The 19932-nt window shown below is 40.2% G+C and overlaps 1 protein-coding gene across 1 annotated transcript in view; it reads right to left on the minus strand.

The window, feature by feature from the left end:
- The window catches only part of kcnt2a (potassium channel, subfamily T, member 2a), a gene marked incomplete at both ends in the record, with an annotated part of 54945 nt that extends 37927 nt beyond the window's left edge, over positions 1-17018 (minus strand). Inside the window, 9 exons of the mRNA XM_079820429.1 lie at positions 3428-3592; positions 6226-6406; positions 13061-13155; positions 13344-13427; positions 13933-14007; positions 14129-14188; positions 15057-15064; positions 15482-15558; positions 16927-17018. Coding sequence (XP_079676555.1) covers positions 3428-3592; positions 6226-6406; positions 13061-13155; positions 13344-13427; positions 13933-14007; positions 14129-14188; positions 15057-15064; positions 15482-15558; positions 16927-17018 — 837 coding nt within the window. The remainder of the gene's footprint in view (positions 1-3427; positions 3593-6225; positions 6407-13060; positions 13156-13343; positions 13428-13932; positions 14008-14128; positions 14189-15056; positions 15065-15481; positions 15559-16926) is intronic.
- Between the last annotated feature and the right edge of the window lie 2914 nt (positions 17019-19932).

Below are 19932 nucleotides of genomic sequence, written 5' to 3' on the forward strand. Positions count from 1 at the left end.
ATGTTGTGCAACATTTGCATTACAGAAACACATCATGGATCATAGTCAAACAGGAGAAGATGTACGTGAAAGCATTGAGAAATCCTTCTATGTGGATAACTTCCTCCAAAGTTTCAGTTCCAAGGAAGAAGCAGAGTCACTGGTGACAAAGTTGCGAAACCTCTTAGCTACAGGTGGGTTTGATTTAAGACAATGGGCTAGTAACTTCCCTAATATCCTGAGCCATGTCCCATCTCATGCTAGGTCCACCAGCATTGAGTTGTGGCTGACACAAGGTCAACCAGATGCTCAAGAATCCACACTTGGTCTACACTGGCACTGTATATCAGACACACTGTCATACAAGTACCGTCCCATTGACTACTCAGTCCCCACAATGCGCAACATTTATAAGGTCTTGGCCAGCCAATATGACCCATTGGGTTACATTGTCCCTTACACTACCAGAGCTAAAATATTAGTTCAGCACCTGTGGGACAAGAAGAGAGAATGGGATGACCCCCAACTACCAAGTGAGTTACTCCACGCCTGGCAGGCATGGGAGTCGGAGTTGCCAGACCTCCAACTCATCTCTCTCCCTAGATGTTATGTTACTGCAGAGTTAGACAACACTCAATGTCTAAGAGAGATACATATCTTTTGCGATGCCTCAGAGCAAGCCTATGGCTCTGTAGCCTATTTACGGACACAGAGTCCCCAGGGAGACATAGAAGTAGCTTTCCTGACTGCCCATTCAAGAGTTTCCCCCAAAAAGCTGCAGTCAATCCCTCGTTTGGAGTTGTGTGCTGCCTTAACTGGAGCTCAGCTGGCTAAGCTTCTGAAGTCAGAGCTTAGTATTCCAATCCATCAGGTCACGCTCTGGTCTGACTCAACTACTGTGCTAACCTGGATCCAATCTGATTCATGTAGATTCAAGGTTTTTGTTGGAACGAGAGTAGCAGAGATACAGGAATTGACCGACCCAGGGGCTTGGCACTATGTAGATTCCAAAACAAATCCAGCCGATGACATCACACGTGGCAAAACTTTGGCTGAGTTGTCCAACCCAAGCAGGTGGAATCAGGGACCACCATTTCTCCTTCTGCACACAGATCAGTGGCCCCAGAGTCCACTTCTCCATCTACAAAGGGAAGATGAGGAGGTGAAACAAGCTACTTTTTGCGGACTTACTATTCCAGCCGTAAATCCCGATTTGCCTGATTGTAGTCAGTTCCAGTCCTATGACAAATTTCTCGAAGCTACTGCCTGGGTATTGCATGGGGCGGCCTCGGATGATGATGGTCTGACTGCAGATGAATACCAAGAAGCAGAATTAGCTCTCCTCCGACTGGCACAGAGCCAAAGTTTCCCTGTTGAAGTCAGCCATATTAAGTCAGGTAAACCTTTACCCACGAGTAGCCGTCTCCTGTGCCTCGCTCCTGAATATGATAGTGATATGCAGCTCCTGAGGGTTGGTGGTCGCCTCAGAAGGACTGAACAACTAGATGAATTTGCAATTCACCCCATTGTTCTTGACTCTAGACATCCCCTGAGCAAGTTGATCATTCAAGATTTTGATGCAAAACTGCACCATCCAGGAGCTGAACGTGTATTGGCATAAGTGCGACGCAAATACTGGATCTTGAAGGGCAGGGAAGTTATTCGGCAACATCAAAGATCTTGTTTAGGCTGTAAAAAATGGAGAGGTAAGCCAAGCACTCAGAAGATGGCTGACCTTCCCCCATCAAGACTGCGCTTATTGCAACCAGCCTACTACTCAACGGAGGTAGATTGTTTTGGACCCTATCTCATTAAAATTGGACGCAGGAATGAGAAACGATGGGGGCTCATATTTAAGTGTCTGACTACACGAGCGGTTGAATTCAGACATCCTCAGCAACATAGACACTGACTCATTCTTAATGGCCTTCAGATGATTCATCTCCCGTAGGGGGAAGCCATTTGAGATCATCTCAGATCAGGGGACGAATTTTCGAGGTGGTGATCGAGAGTTACAAGAAGCCTTTTCAGCACTTCACCCAACATTAAAAGAGCAGCTAGCTAGCCAACAGATTCGATTCAAGTTCAATCCCCCTGGTGCTCCACACTTTGGAGGCTGTTGGGAAAGGGAAATCCGATCCCTTAAAACTGCCCTCTGTGCTACTATAGGAGATCAGATTGTAACTGAGGAAGTCCTACGAACTGTACTTGTTGAGATCGAGGGCATTCTCAACTCTAAACCCCTCGGTTATACTTCGTCTGATGTAGCGGACTTGGACCCAATCACTCCTAATATGCTGCTCATGGGTCGGCTGGACTCATTCCTACCTCAAGTGGTGTATCCCCAATCAGAGATGTTGAGTAAAAGACGGTGGAGGCATAGTCAGATTATGGCTGACCATTTCTGGAAACATTTCATCCACAATTATCTACCAGGACTGCAATCACGCCAAAAATGGCACAGAGAGGCAGGAAACTTACCACCTGGTACTATTGTTATGATTGTTGACCAGCAGCTCCCTCGTGCTCTGTGGCCAGTTGGACAAGTTACTAAAGTTTTCCCTGGAGAAGATGGTAGAGTCAGGGTGGCTGAGGTTGAAGTAAAGAACAAAACCTACCTTCGCCCAATTTCTCGTCTTATCAGCCTCCCGAATCTGCCAGACTGATTACCCCCTTAGTATTGTGCCCAAACTGAGATTGCCTTTTCCAAGGTACACATTTACGGAGGAAATGTAAGGAGCGGCTGTTAAAAAGGCTCTCCAATCTGTATTCTATTTATAAAAGAGAATATAATGCCCCCTTGTGGCTATATAAATATTGCTTTAAGGCATAGAAGACGTGCATTAACGGAACAGTCTAGTTATTGGGGCGTGGTCTACAGAGCATACACAGAGAAAGTTTGATGGAGTTATGCCGCCTGGTTTGATCGATTTGACAGAGTGTGTTCATATACCAAACCACTACTGTTTAAATGTGGCTGCAAATTACCACCCATTAAAGAAATATACGTCTCTGACCGGACGTCTTGTGACTGCTCATTTTCCACCAGAACATAAGATAGTCTTCATTACACTTTTATTATTTAAACTTAAATGTAAGCTGTCCTATTACTACAATACCAGCACAGGCAAATCATTATAATGTAGTTTTAAATTGACCCCTTGAACTGTTTCTGAATTGAATAAATGAAGCAAACTCAAACTATATATATATATATATATATATATATATATATATATATATATATATATATATATATATATATATATATATATATATATATATATATATATACGCATATAAAGCAAATGTCAGTTCTATAATATCAGTAAGGACAGTGACAACAACGATGAAGTATTTCAATAGCTGCCACAAAGCCCATCCATTGGAAATGAATGTTACCTTTGAGCTCTAATGAATTCTGTTTTATCAATTGTTTTCGTTGTACCTGAAGTCTGGGGTGGGCATAAAATTCATTTAGGAAATCCATCAGCAGGTCGATTTTGATTGAACTGACACACAGCACCACGTGTTTCTCAGTTTCTGCTCTCTGCCTGCTGTAATCTCCTCCTGTCTTCTGCCGCTCCATCCACAAGTAGACCAGATCCTCAAACTAGTGCCATCACACAACAGAGAAAACACCATAATGCATACATTTCTCTCTCATTTTGAAATGACATTGCCTGTAGTTTATTTCTATATTTCCTAAAAATAGCAAAGAAATCATGAGATTAATTTTATTCTATTAGGAACACCATATTTTGACAGTAAGAAAATGTGCATGTACACTTTTTTCCCATTCCGTATGCACTTTATTTTTTTAATGTGCAAGTAAGCTATTTCCAGTGAATGTGTGAGACTTCTGATTCATCAGCTGATATAAATGGTAAACTATTTGCGCTACATACCAGTGTGTTTGTGATAACGGTAATGAAGTAAAATAATATGATAACAAATATCAGTTTGCAACCAAAAAAAAAAATTATCTTTTGTACAGATAAAATAACTTGAATCCTCGTATGTTCAAGTTATAAATTGACGCATCAGCTCTTACAGGTGGATAAATGTGTTTTTATACAGTAAAAGTATCTGCCATTATATTTTAGAATTATATTTTTATTCCCATGCAAGGGGATCATCATACTGGATCTAAAAGTTGGAAAACCTCGACTTCACGAGTTAACGCTCACAAATAATCAGATAAAATAAAGGTGTCAGGGTGCGGTACAAATGAAGAGGGTGCGAAGACTCAAAGTCAAAGAAATGGGTATTTATTGAATACATAAACATAAACACAAAACAAAACCTACGAGGGGGAAAATCAAACATAGCAAAGACAAACTACCAGGGTCGGGAACAAGGAGCATGAAAACAGGAGACATACCAACGACAACGAAACAGCACAGGCTGAAGACACAATGAGATTAAATAGGGGAAAAACAAGGCAGGTAATGGGGAACAAGAGGTGGGGCAAATAAACCAATAATCAGACAACAAGAGGGGTGGGGTCAAGACAATAGACCACATGACACAAGGAACACGTGATGAGCCATGTGCTCATACCAAACATGACAAAAACACAAGCACAGAAAATAACAAAAACACAACATGTGCTAAACAATACAGACATGCGACATTACCCCCTCCCTACGGAGCGGCTACCAGACGCTCCACCCGAAACAAAAAACACCTAAGGAGAAATATGGGGAACAGAAGGAGCAGGTGGGACAGGCCAAGAAGTTCTAGAAGGGACCAGGGTGGGACGGGAGGGATAGACCAGGGTGGGACGGGAGCAACAGACCAGGGTGGGACGGGAGCGACAGACAAGGGTGGAACGGGAGCGACAGACAAGGGCGGAACGGGAGCGACAGACATGGGCGGGACACACAGTTCAGGAGGCCAGGGCGGCCCACACCGTTCAGGAGGCCAGGGCAGCGTGCACTGTTCAGGAGGCCAGGGCGACGCGCACAGTTCAGGGTGCCAGGGCGGCGCGCACACATTTCAGGAGGCCAGGGCGGCGCGCACAGTTCAGGAGGCCAGCTCTCTGGAACCAAAACAAGAAGCAGAGTCCTCTCTGGACTTGAAACAAAAGGAGAAGGAGTCCTCTCTGGACTCTGGTCGTGGGCTGGAGCCCTCTCAGTACGCTGGTTAGTGGCTGGAGCCATCTCTGGACGCTAGTCAGTGGCTAGCCACGGCAGGGCCAGGAGTCTGGGTGGCGCAGGCAGGGCCAGACACCTGGCCGGCGCACTTGGGACCGCCGCACCACCTACCCCCGAAGTTGAATCCTCCTCAGCGGAGGTGTCTGACGAAGTAGGCCTGTTCTTCCTCCTCCTTCTCCGTTTCTGGGTCATCGGAGGGCTGGGGCCTCCACTGACTGTAGATGGAAGGGAACAGTCAGTGGGCTGGGACTCTGCTGGCCGTGGATGTTCTGGCTCACCAAGATGGTAGATGTGGTGGACAAAGTCCCAGAATCCCAGATGCCCCAGCTTCTCCATCTCCCCAGGGCTGAGAGGCGTATCCAGACAGATATTTAACACCTCTTTAATCTCCGGCTCCGTGTAGACCATGTGATTTACCTCAATGAGGAAACTGCAGGCAAAGTCCCTCACGTCAGCCCCCTGCTGACGGATGGAACGCGAGTTCACAGTCAGAGGGTTCAGTGGGGGGAGATGGAAAAAGGAAGATACCCATCTTCTGCTGAGTCCTCTAATGGCTGGTTCGTTCTGTCAGGGTGCGGCACAAATGAAGAGGGAGCGAGGACTAAAGTGCAAAAAAATGGGTATTTATTGAATACAAAAATAAAAATAAAACACAAAACAAAACCCACAAGGGGGAAAATCAAACATAGCAAAGACAAACTACCAGAGTCGGGAACAAGGAGCATGAAAACAGGAGACATACCAATGACAACGAACCAGCATAGAACTGAAGACACAATGAGATTAAATAGGGGGCAAACAAGGCAGGTAATGGGGAAGAACAGGTGGGGTAAATAAACCAATAATCAGACAACAAGAGAGGTGGGGTCAAGACAATAAACAGGAGACAAAACCAAACATGACAAAAACACAAGCACATGCACATAAAGTAACAATAACAATGCTAAAAAAGACAAGACAGACATGCGACAAAAGGAGTATGCATTTTTGGCCTGCTGTCCGAGGGGAGGGCTCCATTCGAATGTTTTCCTCCGAGACTTTGTTAATAAATTGCCATCTTAAAATATAGTATCAAGAGCAATCTTACCTGGATAGGCAGGACCATTAAAGCGACAAATATCATAATAACCACCAGCAACTTGGAGGGCCAGATATCAGGAACAACATCTCCAAACCCCACTGTGGAGAAGGTCACGATGCAGAAGTAGAAAGAGTCAAAAACTGTGATTTTGACTCCAGCACGCTGCAAATGCTCAACTCCACAAATGCTGGAGAGAGGTGGAAAAGTTTAGAAACAAATACAACAAAAGTAAACAACACAAATGAGTCTATGTTAAGTTTGCAGAAAAGGAGCAGAAAATTACTGAATCCTGCAGTAATTTATGTATTTACATTTACATTAATTATTGTAAAACTATTAATATACACTCACTGGCCACTTTAATGTCAACTGCTCGTTAACACATATAATCAGCCAATCACATGGCAGCAACTCAATGCCTTTAGGCATGTAGATTTGTCAGCAGTGTGTGCAACATGTATAAACCTTAATTAAACAATTTAATAATCAATTAATAAGGAATGTACCCACGGTTTGGAAAATTTATTTTCTGGGAAGATTTTCTCTCTAGCCATTGAGTGTACATTATTTGTACACGTTATTGCGGTGCATTATGACACTGAATGACTATGGTTTCAACCACCATTACAAATGGCTGCCCCTTCAAATAGTGCCCTATTTAAGGGTATAGGGGGCAATGTTGGCCGGTTTATGTCAAGTGCTTGGCTCGCTTGCAAATCCTCTTATTATAGATTATACATTATCATCTAATATATAGTGTAGACATTATGTAAATAAGAGATTCATTGTGCCATGTAGACAGCTTCATTAATTATAACGGAACATCATAAGATTGCTTCATTGCAGTGATTTAAAGATGAGTGACAGCTTTTAGACACGCTGCAAAGTTTCAGAGTGACATCCTCTAAATTCATGAGTGATTATTATAGTCATGCATGCATAATTTATTTCTCCTTTCCAACAAAAAATATTTTGTGTCTTAACTGATTGGGTGGACCAGCCGTCAATCTGGGAGGGCCAGTGCCACCCTGGCCCTTATGTAGCTTCGTCACTGATAACAAGATGTACCTAATCAAGTGGCCGGTGAGTATATGCATACCATTCTTATTCATTATGGAAGAGATTATATATATGAATATATATACAACACACTCCTGCAGAAATTATGTCATAATGAAATAATAAACATTCATTTCACTGTTATTACTTTAAATGTTCTGTGTATTCTTAAATGATGCAATATTTTTTTGCATTGCAGTCGTGGTTTTGCATTTCGTTTTCACCTAGTCACTAATGAATAGCAATTACACTTTTCCTCTCTAAAGATTTCATATGAATGTTGCAAAAAAAAAAAATGTCTTACTTTCTTTTAAGGTGGCGTAGTGACATTGTACTTACAAAAATAAGCTGAGTAATATTAATTAACTACATGTACTTACTATAAAGTTATGGCTAGGGTTAGGGATTGGTTTAGGGTTAGTTACTTGTATTGTGTATAATGCATAATTTACTATTACAATTACTATAGTAAGTATATGTAGTAACGTGCAAACCTTATCGTAGTACCTTAAAGGTCCCGTTCTTCGTGTTTTTTTGAAGCTTTGATTGTGTTTACAGTGTGCAATATAACATGTGTTCATGTTTCGCGTGTAAAAAAACACAGTATTTTTCACACTATTTACTTATCTGTATACCGCTGTTTCCACTGTCCTAAAAACGGCTGGTGATTTCCTTGTTCTATAAAGTCCCTCCTTCAAAAACACGTAACGAGTTCTGATTGTGCAAGCGGTTCCTGTGCTGTGATTCGACCACAGCTTAGCGCACGTGAAAGCGGTTCCTGTGTTGTAATTTGACAGCAGCTTAGCGCACGTTGGAAAGGTCACGCCTCTTAACGGAGAGATGTATGTGTTCAATAATCTCTACAGCGTCCCTGGGAAAGCCAAACAAAGGTGATTTGACTCCTGGATGAAAATAACAGCGTCTCGATGACATGGCGATAAACACACTCAACGCAACAGTTCCTTTTCTCCACGCGACCGTCCGCTTCTCCACGTGGAACAGCAACAAGACCGCGCCCCCTTTTTCGCGTTTCTTTGTGGGCGGAGGTTAGTCTGTTCTACTGCTCTACTGACGTAATTAAAGAAGGAAGTACCAGGATGTAGTCCAAGCCAGCCGTTCGCTGTAGGCTTTGAAAGGGAACTTCTGTTAAATAAAATATCTCGCTTGGCATTGAACTTTGAGCTTTATAATTTTACAGGTATTATTTATGCTCTAACAGCAACATTACACACTAACTAAAGTTTGAACAATGGAATCGCGAAGAAGGGGACCTTTAAAATTACTTGTTACCAAATTATTTTCTGTATTCATGATTGAACATATGTACGGTTTAAAATTAATCCCTCAATTGGATGTTTCACGTTATTAATGAGCTTTACAAAGAGACAAAATCAGCTAAATATTTTTTTGAACAGCATGATGGCCATAATGTGTGTGAATTGAGCATGATGCACAGAAAAAAATATTTTTGCGCAAATGTCTGGTGGAGAGATCTGAGATATGCTAGCTCAATTCCTGGGTAAAACCATCACATATTGACTGATGTGGCAAATGGTCATGAAGTGATGGGATGAGGAAATGACAGATAACTCATCTTTTGCTCCGACTCTCTGTCTGCATTAGCTTCCAAATGACACCAAGTCTATGAGCAAACAGCTTGTGAAAATCTCCTCTAAAAGCGTTGCGATGCACTTACTGGCAGTGTAATGGTGATCATGTAGTGCTGTCTGTGGGTTTCTAGTGATGAACACTTGACCACAGATCAATTAGTATATTGCTTTAGTCCTGAGATAAAAGAAAAAACTCCAATATATTGACAACAAAAAGAAAGTTAATGTTGCTGAGGTCTACAGCAGAAAATCTGCAGTGACTTCATTGGAAAAAACAAAGGATGCTAGAGCTTTTCTCTGAACAGAATAAATGACACTACTTTATATTTTCTTACTGTGTCAATGCTACTTGGCGAAAATCAGAGATTTGTAGATCAGTCTGCAAATTTTGGGCAGTCGAAGTTGTCAGATTTTACAGAAAATCATTTAGTGTATGATGGACACAAACTACTGTAGGATTGAAAGGAATAAAAGATATTTGAAATTGAACAAAGACATTTGCTTTACTGTTTTCAACCCCCATCTTTCTTACCATTTACATTTTACATTTACATTTATGCATTTGGCAGACGCTTTTATCCAAAGCGACTTACATTGCATTCAAGGTACAAATTCACATTTTTGTCAATTCTTGCTTTCCCTGGGAATCGAACCCATGACCTTGGCGTTGCTAACGCCATGCTCTACTGTTTGAGCTATAGGAAAGCTACCAGAAGGGCCATTTGGAATTTCTAAAGACAAAGAGATGTTGAAGGCCTGTAGGCCAAAATGTGTGTCACACCTTTACAGTTGGGGAAAGATGTAATTGTCTGTTTGGTCAGTTTGAATGTCTCACATTTGGGTTTCAGTCACATGGTCAATGAAGGGATAAAAGGATATTGCAACTGTTGCTCAGTCTCTTGATTCTCTGGCTCTCTCTCTCTTCTTGGGGCCTGCTCTTTGGCTCTTCTCTTCTTTGCTCTCTTCTTCTCTTTGTCTCTTTCTCTCTACACTTCCTCTCTCTCTATCTCTCTCTCTTTCTATCTCTCAGAACATTTTATACATGCTGTTTGCGATTAATGGTATAATTTTTTTATCATCTCATACATCTATTTTGTAACTAATTTAAGTGTAACCATAAACAGATTTTGTCATTAAATCCTTTTTTGTATTACTAATGATGTGCTAACTAGATTTGATTTGGTATTGACTTTGAAGTGCTACCTATTGCAATACAATATAGTCACATTATAGCAACGCTCTCTGCGCTTATTTCTGTTGTTGGTATAAGTTACAGTGGGTGGTAATAGATGAGAAATGTACAGTTTTCTACAATCTTGCAGACAACATTTCTTTAATCGTTCAGCATCCCTTCAGCCTGAACCACTGTAGGGGAACCACCCTTACACTACGATTTTTTATCTTCAGTCAAAAGATTTTATGTTTGATATTTTGAGCCGATTTTAGCATGCACATTGTTTTTAGTGTTAGGGAAAGTTATTTTTTTAAAGTAATGTGCAATATTGCGTTACTAAAAAGTAAACTGTGTCACAGTCACGGCTACGCGGCGATGTCGGTTGTGGAAGAGACTCTCCGGCCCATCTCATCGACTTCAGCTCCATCTTGGAAGACACGGCTCCTGCTGCCGTCCAAACCATTTAGAATTACTTCCACTTTGGTTGGAAAATATTACATGGCCATTGGCCACTGGACAGGCAGTAGCCACTCTTCATTCCATGGCTGTGCTTCAAGCTTATCAAGCTGATTTACTGAGCTAGAGTAGGGGGAGATCTTGACTTGATCTTGAGCCTGTTAAGGAGCTCAGACGGAGCTCAGCTACTGACTTGGTACTTAGAGCTACCAAGCATACTGGCCACGCAATAGGCAAGTCTATGGCAGGAATGGTGTCAGTAGAGCGCCATCTGTGGTTTACTGACATCAAAGAGAAAGATAAGTCTTTCCTGTTAGATGCCCCCATGTCTAAAGACGACCTAGTTGGAGAGTCTGTGACTGCTGTGGTAGACAAATTTCGAGCAGCAAAGCAGCAGACTGCTGCTTTTTGCCAGCTCATCCCTCACAGGTCCAGGGAGGTCAAGCGCCAACCACCACCAGTTTGTTCACACTCGTCTTCTCTACAGTGCCCCAGTGAGGTACATTGTAGTGAGCCATTGCCTATGGAGCCCCCTCGCAGAGACTGGGGTCCTAGGACTAGCCCTTCAGTTTGTTAGCGCCAACGCAGACGGATATATCTGAGTTTGACGGCTAAGGCCTCTCGTTCTCAGACCCCCAACAGCAGTTCCTGATTCCTTCACTCATCTCCGGAGGCCAGGCCCTCCATTGGAGAGTTTGGACGAACCAAGCATTTGGCCTCTCTCATTGTGGCCTCCTGGCTCTGGTCTTAACTGTCCTCAGAAACTCTGTGCGTCCCAGCCTTCGGAGTTCGGGGAAAAGCCCTAGGGTTACATGTACGTGGACTTTTATGATGATGCTCAAATCTCCCATCGGGCGATTGGACAGCTCCCTGTATTAGAGGTTTCCGCCACTCATGTGCCTTGGGCCCTGCAGGTAGAACAGTCTATGACACTAAGTTCATTAGCTCCACATGTGCTTCTTGTTTCTGCAGGAAAGGGAGCTCCTGGGAGTGGACCTACTTTCAAGGCAAGGCTTGGAACCAAGAGAGTGAAGGCTGCCCCCTCAGGTGATGAGTCTCATATGGCAGTGGTTTTGGCTGCTCTGGTTCTCCCTGTCGCCTCCGTCGCCTCTGGGAATGGATCTACTGGCCCAGGACCAAACTTTTTGCCTTCCCACCTTTTTGTTTACTGTCAGCAGTGCTGCTCAGAGTATGAACGGCAAAGTTAGACATATGTTGTTAGTGGCCCCGTTCTGGCCCACTCAGATATGGTTCTTAGACCTGGTCAGTCTGTTAGTCGGCCCTCCTTGGGACGTTCCCCTAAAACCAGGCCTGCTGACTCAGGCCCAGGGTATGATTTGGCACCACTGTCAAGACTTGCTGTGGGTGTGGCCCCTGAGCGGTCCTTGATTTTGTTGTAAATTTAAATGCATTACTTAAAACTTGTTACTTAAAAAAGTAATAAAAAGTATCTGTTTATGTAACTTGCGTTACTCCCAACACTGACTGTATTCATTCATTTAATCATTCATCACATCATTAATTTGTCACGCATCTCCTAGCAATGTTCATGACTTCAAAGTCTGGTAGTGTGTGTGATCCTCAGTCATTTAGTGCATGATGTCAAGTTTTTCCTCTGTAAACAAAGTCGGCAAGTTCATGATGCCTGGCATTTTAAAATCAGTTCAGATTTGAAAAGTCATGTAGTGTATTACAGGCTGTCCAAACCATTTTTGGGCAACTATGTAAAAGGGGATTTCACAATTAGTCTGGCAACAATGGGTGAAGGAACCATTATATTTGGGTGGGACAAGACCCACCCACTTTTTACGATCAATGATATTGGAACCACTCACTTTTATCGTCTCTAATTCAGCACATGTCTGTTTACCTACCCCTAACCGATAAACACTTATTATTAAACACGTTAGATGCTTTATTTCCACTTTTCTAATATTTTCTTCATTTTTATTGAAATTAAATGCCTTTCCGATCTGATATATGATGGGAAAAGGGAGTAGAGTGAGTTCGGCAAAAGGTGGATTCGAACCTAGGGTCGATTTGCGCCAAAACTTGATGTCATGCATCTTACCCTATACACTATTGCAGCTCTTAATGATATAGTGATTTCCTTAATTTTGACTGGTACAACCAGACGTTTAGCAAAAAGGGCGGTAAATTTGTACTTAATGTAAATGGCATCTACTCCAGTAAAATTTTTCTGAGAGAGGACCCAGCCACAATTTGTTTTGCTCCGACGCCCTTGCTGGCAACACACCAGGGATTAATAAGGATGTGAACACAAGCGGACAAGCACATTTGTGGTGAGTAAGTGCTCCTGCCTCTAAAAGCAGAAACTGCACAAATGAGCTGCAATTCAATCTGTTTTTTGACCCTGAACAGAGCTCCAGATCTAATGCTTCAGTCTCAGTAAAATGATAGCAAAAAGGCAAACACTGATTAAAACCAGGAGTAATAAGTATGCTTATGACCAAATTTGAGTCCTGGCGAAATCTAGATGTGTGTGTGCCTTGTATGCAAGTGTGTACATGAGCTGACTCACAAAGTGAAAATGAGGCAGACAATGGTGGAGATGAGGATGAGGACCTGATTGAACATGGCTGACTGTGTCCAGTGAATAGTACGATGAAGATCATTCTGAGAGCCATAGAGAAAAAGATGATGGAATTATGTTGAGTATATTATATATTTTTCCATTTTTGGTTGAACTGTCCTTTTATGCCATCTACAGCAGGCAGACAAATAGTCTTATCAATTTCCTACAGTATGACTACAGTATAACAAATTAATATATATACTTTCTTCAAAACATACTGTATACTCACAACCATGTTTTCCAATGTACGTTTTGCCAACCAGCAATTCAGAAACACAGGGATGAAGAGGTTCCGTAGTGGAGGATAAAAAGTCTGTTACAACAAAGACCACCCATTAAACTTTCACAGAAAACTGAAGAATTTCACCAAAACAGACATATATCAGCTTACATGGACCACAGGGTTAGTTCTTAAAAAGTTAGTTCACACAAAAATGACAATTACAGGATGATTTTAATTGGGTGAACTAACCCTTTAAATGAAAAGTCACTGTATTTAAAAAAAAAAAAGTTGTTAACAAATTGCTACATGTGCTCTTAAATGGTATGTGGTTTCTATGGTGTTCTCCTATGGTGCTGAGGGTGGTTGTGCATTGTGGTATGAGTTATCAACCAAAGTTTAATATAACATTTAAAAAAAAAAAGATATAGTACAAGAGATGCTTGTAAACAACACTAATAATTCCAGACCAGAAGAATATATGGACTAAGCATTAAATTAAATAGGCCTACATTTTTAGATGTGTGTTCAGGTGCAGCATTCCAACATGACTATTATTGTCAGTTGTATGTCAACAGTTTTCAGATTATATACTTACTCCAATCATAAAGGGCACTGTGTCAATCAATTCCAAGATAAACGCTATTTGAAGTACCTGCTGCCATATGTTCCCCTAGATAATAAACAAACAGAATTAATGCAGATGGTATCAATAGTTGCATGGGAAATATATCAGTAGATTGTTTCTTTCATTATTTAGATGATGCCTCTTGAAAATACAAAAATATGTATACCTTGTATCGTAGATATATCAGCAGGATTCTTATGAATAAACATATGACTGCAACAGACACCTAAAGAAAATAGTAATTTGTTAAAATACATTCATACATTAAACACAAATGATTATTAATAACCTTATATCAGTTCCATACCATAAAACTATACACTAAAAATTGTGGATATTATAAGATTTATCTGCAGAACTACCTGTACAGCCCAAAGCGCGTGATCTCGTTCAACCCAAATAATTGAGGACCTGGTAACAATAAAGGGTTATTAACATGATGCAAATTTATAAATCAGATTTTACATAGAATTTCTGTCTTGTTTTCGGTTTGTTGGAAAATACATACCAGTTGATTCCCAGCATGGTATAATTTCTGTAAGGGCAGCCCAAGCTATGAGTAGAGGAACTACATTATTCTGAAGCAGATATCATTATGGAACAGTCATTTTTATAGCAGTATAAACCGAATAGAAAAATTTACTTATCCTTATTTAAAACTTTTATTTTACATAATAAAGGAAGGCATTTTCTATATTTGTTACAAAAAAAACTCATTCTACTTGAGCCAATAACATAAAGGAAGTCCGATATTTCCATTGTCCTTCCTAATGCATTCATCATTAGAAGTGTGTAGGGAATTAGAGACAAGAAATTAGATACAGTAGTGCCTTAATGAGCAGTTGTTTTCCCTGTATAAACACATTTCCCCTGAAGCCTCATCAAAAATACATTACAAATCCATTGAGTGATAGCAAAGAATTTTGAGAGACCCATTTCATATGGCTAAGGACAAGCCTCCCTGCCATAGTTTCTGTCCATAAAACAATGAAAAATATCTACCATGTGTGTTGCTGTTCTCCTGAGTCAGACAGCACTCTGGATATATACAAAATGCAGCTTAACACCTTGAGCGAAAGATAAAACACTCGCACCCTGAGACCTGAGGAATAAAAATAGCATTTTATAAACCATTCTAGACATGGTAGTGCAAAAAAGTGTCACATGCACTCATCAAGTGAGATCAACTTAATTTTTGGGAATAAAAATAGTGTTATAAAACATTTTAGACATAGTAGTACAAAAGAAATTTCATGCACTCAACATGTGAGACAAACTTTTGTAACATAAATATGGAAAATAGCACACATTTTACACAAATAATTATAACAAATTTAATTTAAAACCCAGAATAAAATTAGAAATGCATTTTTCTGGACTAATGTTCTTAAAAAATATTCTTAAAACAATGTTCTTAAAACATATTTTGATTATGGAAACTATTCTATATAATAATTATATAGAAAGAATAATAATTTAACATTTGTTATTTTAACAGGAAAATAAAGAACAGACATACTCGATCGTTGGTTTTTGATGAAGTAAAACTGGAGGCGTTCTTTGAAACTGTTCTTACTGAAGAAGTCAACCTGCACCCTATGCGGCAAAACACATGGATGAGAATTACTGATTAACCTTCATAGGGTCTTTGGAGTCTGTTCAGACCCCATTTGATGTTTCCCTCATTGTTCCCTTCATCTCAATTGCATGAGATTCAGTGACTTTTGTAACATTATATATCTAAACACACACATAAAAGCTGGTATTTTTCTGAAGGGATGTAAAAAATAAAAAATCACAGATCTGCTACAGTGCTACGTTAATTCATGTACGCATACTGTATGCTATATTGTACAGCAGCAGCATGTCTTACTTGCTCACAGAACCGTGTCTGCGGATATTGGCAGTAGCAGCGTAGCAGATCTATCCCGCCAAGAGCAAATATATCAACATTGTCATATCCATTACTATGCCAAACACTCAGAGAGTTGTCATGAAAGAAGTCTGAAAATTGGCACACAGAAATTAAGGCCAGGTACAAATACAATGTGGAATATAAATGCTCACTCTCTCTCTCTCTCTCTCTCTCTCTCTCTCTCTCTCTCTCTCTCTCTCTCTCTCTCTCTCTCTCTCTCTCACACACACACACACACACACACACACACACACACACACACACACACACACACACACACACACACACACACACACACACACACACAGGTGTGATTGTGATTTGTTTAGAATTTGGCAAACAAAATCAGCCACAAATGCAGATATGAAGAGGTGAGACCTAACACACACACACACACACACACACACACACACACACACACACACACACACACACACACAAACACAAGCACGCGCACACACAAACCCTGTTAAATGCACAACTCATGTTGATTTCTGCTTTTTGCTATTGGTTTTATTAACATATATATTTTTTTATAATTTCTTAGTGATTTTTTAAATTTGGTTTATTGAAATAAATAATTTAATACAATCTGACACAAAAAAATTAATGGCATTTTAGTTATATTTTGGCAAATTTATGTGGCATTATTGCACAAACAGACACTTCCAGTTCAAAATATAAAGGATTTCCACACGTAATAGCCACCAAAAGCCTGTAAATATAGTGGGTTTTCTGCATCTTTGGTTTAAAAACATAAAATACGACCCCAGTTTGTGTCCCCACCACTGGTTGTACACTGTTATTACTAATACATACAGTATACTGTTTTTTGCACACTATCAATAATCGATGTAAATATAGGAAAGAGCAACTGCCACAGTATAGGATTACACAATTGTCACAAGGCAATAACTCAGTAATAACTACTGTATAAGGTCAAAACTACAATTAGTCTACTACACTAATGCTTGTTTTCTCTAGCAGTGGTTTTGTATGTTGGTTCAATTGGTCTTAAAAATATATATAAGAACATTTCATAAACTTACTTTGCATCGTTTTGCCGTGTCTGCTCTCGTAATAAATCCCTTAATCTGTGTTTAAGAGGCAGGGATGCCACTTCGTTATCACCATTAGCCATGTTTGTCCAAAAGCTTTAAAAAAAAAAAAACTCCTTTCAAGATCACGATAACTTCATAAGCCCACAGTTTTTCTTCTTTGACTTTCCGATTGTCAGCTGCAAAATAATATCAGAAGTGCGATTCCAGTTTCGCTCCCTTTGTCTCTCTCTCAAGGGCAAACACTCACATCTGGTAAGTGTGACTGATAGACAGACTCAATGACTACACATGTCATTAGTTGAATGTCAGCGGCTTCCCTCAGCATCAGCGTCTTCTAAGAGCTGCTTATTGTTCCGGCCACCAGGGGGCCCTCAAGAGATCACGAAATGACTTGATTTTTTGTGATATTATGTTATGTTAATTGAGTCATGGACAATGGAAATTATACAAAAACGCAATAAAAAAAACAAACAAAAAAAACATGCAATATTCTGTCATCGAGCTCAAGGATGCAAGCCCTGTCAAAGCTGTGACTGTGATTATTGAAGCTGATCGAAGAGTCAGCAGCATTGCAGCATAAATGTCACAAAAATGACATCCCTCTGGTGCAGAGAAAAGAAAAAAGAAAAGAGAAGAAACCAGAAGAGAAAAAAACAGCAAGATAAAGGTATGTTAAGAAAATGTATGTAAACTAAAGTTGCGAGTTACCAAGCTGGCTAGTTAATTAGCATAGCCTAGGTATCTTCTTGTTTTGGGAAAGTTCATGTAGGGGTGTGCGATGTACAACATCACATGTTGATGCTGCAGTAGAGTTAAGGCTCCGATGCCTATTAATCCATTGCAAAACAATACAAAATTGGGGGGGGGGGGGGAGATAATTAAAAATAATTAAATTAAAAATATTAGGATGTAAGTTATTAACGTTTTAAAATTTCACATTTAAAGAAATCTAGTGTTTGATCATATCTAAATATTTATTAAAATGAAAAACTGCAATACTTTTTTGAGCAACTAGATTAGATACATGTATATTGATTAAAGAGCCATAAAGGCACCTACTGGGTAATGGCATTACAAATGAAAATTATTATTTTTCTAGCCACAAAATTACTCTAATTTGCCTCTTTGAATTGGAATTCTCTATTTTAACCTTAATTACTACACTAATTGTGATAGAAATAAGAACAATATTTTAAGAAAAATATTTTAAGTGGTCATTGATTGAAAATAATTATTGCACAAATAGTATTTAGTACCAAAAGAGCTCCTCAAAATATTCAATAAATATTATTAAACTAAAATATAGAACATTTATTTAATTGAAAAATAGTGAAGGTGTATGGACACATTTGACCATCAATGAGTATGAGTGTGACCAATTAGTAAAGAATACCCGAGGGCTAAATACAAGAAAAACATTAACATTAATGTTAACAATGTTGCATCTCCATCATTCTCCATTATATAAAACGATCCTGTAAATATGGTTGACGTAATAATCAATGCACACTATGCTCTACTGTTTACCAAAACCTGCTGCAAACATCTGTATAGTGAAGCTGTTGTGTATCCGCTTAAATAAATAGAAAGATTTATAAGCCATTCAAATGTATTGACACATCGCTGGAAGTATTGAGCGCACCATGAACCACGTGACCACGTGCACCGCCGGGAGATGAGAGCATATCGCAACTCCGTTTTTCAACGCGTTTTTCAACGCCACTGGCTTTAACTGTATGCCACATTATGCGCCAAAACGCTATTTATTGTTTGAATTTCGCATTAAAACTTAAAAAAATTGAAATCTTAGACATTGTTTAATATCAAAAGCAGGTTTGGCAGATTGCCGTGAGTTTAAGTTGGGCAGACTGAGACCGTGAGACAGCCTGAAAGCGTGAGAGTTGGCAACCCTGCAACAGACCTTTATCACACTTCCTATTTCCTGTAAGTGAAGCAGTGTATCGCTACTTCCGGTGCTATCCTTTTACAGTCTATGGTGCTATCGGCATAGATATCCATAATAAAGGCTAGATGTCTTACGGCGGAGTCTCTAACGTCATCACCGGCGGCCATCTTGTCACAGGCAGGGCTCTGTGGCTCCTGATGATCTGCATGAACACAAATACTCTTATCTCACTGAAATCTTGATGGATTTACAAATGGTTTGGTTTCTTACAAACGTTATTAACATGGCTATAGTTATGGATGCTTGAACAAATTATGAATCATTTTTCATAAGTATGCCGTGTCATAACTACATCTCTGATGTTTATAACAAACCAAACAGTTTGAAAATCGGTAGAAAATTGAGCAAGTTATGGTTATTTCAAAAGTGCAAGCACCCATGAAAAAATGTTAGTAGTGAGTGAGCTGCCTGTGACAAGATGGCCGCCAGGTGTATATATTATATATTTGAACATCATTGAGACAAGTTTTGGTCCACATGGTTCAAATAACGTGTGTGTGTGTGTGTGTGTGTGTGTGTGTGTGTGTGTGTGTGTGTGTGTGTGTGTGTGTGTGTGTGTGTGTGTGTGTGTGTGTGTGTGTGTGTGTGTGTGTGTGTGTGTGTGTGTGTGTGTGTGTGTGTGAACATTCCAGCGTTCTCCGCTATGTATGTGTGTGTTTGCGGACGTGAAGTCATGTGGATGTCTCGGGGCTATACCATTCAATGCTCCATACTCTTACGGAGACATTGGGGCTCCTTGGGTTGTTAATTAATTTTAGATAGCCCTATCACACACAAAAAGTCCTTTGTTTATGGCTGATTTGATTAGGAAAGTCACGAGTTGGAGTGTGGAGGTCCATCCTGTTGATCATTCGGCCAAAAGTCTGATTGAATCAGGGCATTGTTGCTACACACATTTCTGTTTATTTCACAAAAAGTTCAGCGGCGTGTGATTAGACAGGAGTAGTCTATGGGCAGGACCTTGATATATCGCGCTCCACTTCGCGCTTAGTCTCAGCCTCACACGTCACTCCTGCACTTCAGAAACA

This window comes from Gobio gobio, assembly GCF_949357685.1.
Source record: "Gobio gobio genome assembly, chromosome: 6".
Lineage (NCBI taxonomy): Eukaryota > Metazoa > Chordata > Actinopteri > Cypriniformes > Gobionidae > Gobio > Gobio gobio.